Genomic DNA, 2039 nt, shown 5'->3' on the forward strand with positions numbered 1-2039 from the left:
TTCACCGGCTATTAGTGGCTCYTTCTATTGTTGATGCGTGGTTCTTTTCAAATTGGTTGTCTGGTATCGTTTGCTAATCAGAAAGCTGTTCAGCGGAGAGGTTGGAAAACAGATTAWAAACGCCGAGGGAGGGGAGGGAAAAAAGTAAAAATGCTTTTTTTAAAAGAGAGTAGTCGGGGATGTTCTGTCAGCAGAAATCTGAAACTGAACAAGCTCTGACGTGAAGCAGATTCATGTGGTTRATAAAGGGTGACTGCAGGATGTCARAGGTTATGGAGGATAAAGGCGCACAGAATGTGTGGAGTCCCACAGGGCATCCTTCTGGTGTCAGGAGCACAAGGTAATTAAATCCAACCGGCTTGATTTTTATTTTTTTTTTGTTTTCCAAGTGAGGGTGCGTTTAATTAATCTGTCGATTTCACTTGCTGGCCACAGTCAAAATGTAAAAATCTGAGTTGTTGTCTTTATTTTTGGCTTCTGCAGGGATCACCACAGCGAGCGAACAAAAACGATTCGGCAATCGTGTTTATGCTGGACGCTCGTCCTGACACAACCTGGGCTTTGTTAGAGAGCCGTCCTGCCGCAGCTCCCCTCAAATTAAAAAAAAAAAAAATCAAAGTCGTCTTTATTTTAGCACCCGCCTGTTTTACTCCCAAACAGTGTTTCTCATCTGTAATATTTTGTTAACACCTTGTCTTGAAGGGGAAAAAAAAAAGTCAAACAAGATGTCACTGCCGAAAGGAAATCAAAGGAAAAAACAATACGTCAAGGAGGGGAAAAAAAAACTGTAGTCCCTCTGCTCTCGCCGCTGAACGTCCCGCTGAGTGAGGTTTTTTTTATTTCGGAGCCTCGGGTACGGCTGATGGGGGAGAAGAGCCTACAGGAGTTTGCGAGATGTGTTGCCTTGGTGACAAAAGGAAATGCTCGCTTGTTCTCCTCCTCCTATCTTCTCCCTCCCCCACTGCCCTCCCCTCCCCTCCTTGAAGTCAGGCGTTGAATCCGTTGGCGTCCCCGCGGGCGAGGAGAGGGGTCAGGGTTGGCTCCATCTGTCTATGTGATGGGCACTGGTGCCAAGCGCCACGGGGGGCTGGAGGGGGAGGGCAGCAGGAAGGGAACGGCCGTTTCAGAGCTGTCATGTGGGACTTCCGAACGCAGCTGAAGCTGAGGAGGAAGCTGAGAAGGAAGTGAAGGTGTGAGGCRAGTTAGAGAGGAAGGGGTGGAGCAGAAGGGATTTCTCTGCTGCTGCCGGCCAAAAGCGTTATGCTGAGTAAGTCTTTATGCAGACAAGCTGGACTTTTTTTCCCCCCCCTTTCTTGGTCACAATGACCGGCCGTGGCACCGGGGAGCTTCGCTTTCTCCGGAAAAGTGCAGAGACAAAGGTCCAGTCACTGTCCCTGCTTCACTCTCTGACAGGGATCGCAGGGAAAAACCTGAGAGACACAGAAAGAAAGAAATACTTTTACATCTGCTGCYCATTCTGCACAATAACTTKTTCCTTGTCGTCTAMTAAACCGTTTTTATTGAMTGGTTTGACGCAGCCGTCAACTCAAAATCCACATTTTCAAAACAGTTAACTCAGAGGGCTGAACATTGACACGGTGGTCAAAATGACACATTTTGTTTGCAAAAGGTCAAAACATTAAAAATATGGAACAAAAGCAAGTTTTGCCTTCAAACAGCTCAACTTTGACACAAGTGTATGAGCACCTCCAAACAACCAGTACACAGTAGACAACAAAATTCAAAATAAGCACTCATGTGAATCAGTGCACCACTGCTCGTCATTGGCTACGTTCACACTGCAGGTCTTAATGCTCAGTTCCGATTTTTTGAAAAAACCTGATCTTTCTGTGTGAACGTTCACATTACATTTTAAATGTGACCTGCATCAGACTCCTGTGTGAACGCTGCACAGCACTGATGTGACACGCATGCGCAGTAAAAGACGTGATGTCTCATCAGCCAGCTTGTTTGTTTACAGAGCTAGCATGGATGCTACATATTACGCATCGAATCGGAAGTTATTGTTTAATCAGAGC

At 46.2% G+C, this 2039-nt stretch overlaps 1 protein-coding gene across 1 annotated transcript in view; it reads right to left on the minus strand.

The window, feature by feature from the left end:
• Window positions 1-449: 449 nt before the first annotated feature.
• LOC106521613 (uncharacterized) overlaps window positions 450-2039 on the minus strand; it is a 43239-nt gene continuing 41649 nt past the window's right edge. Inside the window, exon 4 of the mRNA XM_014014260.1 lies at window positions 450-1430. Within this exon, the coding sequence (XP_013869714.1) occupies window positions 1400-1430 (31 nt within the window). The 3' untranslated portion in view covers window positions 450-1399. The remainder of the gene's footprint in view (window positions 1431-2039) is intronic.

This window comes from Austrofundulus limnaeus, unplaced genomic scaffold (assembly GCF_001266775.1).
Source record: "Austrofundulus limnaeus strain Quisiro unplaced genomic scaffold, Austrofundulus_limnaeus-1.0 Scaffold113, whole genome shotgun sequence".
NCBI lineage: Eukaryota > Metazoa > Chordata > Actinopteri > Cyprinodontiformes > Rivulidae > Austrofundulus > Austrofundulus limnaeus.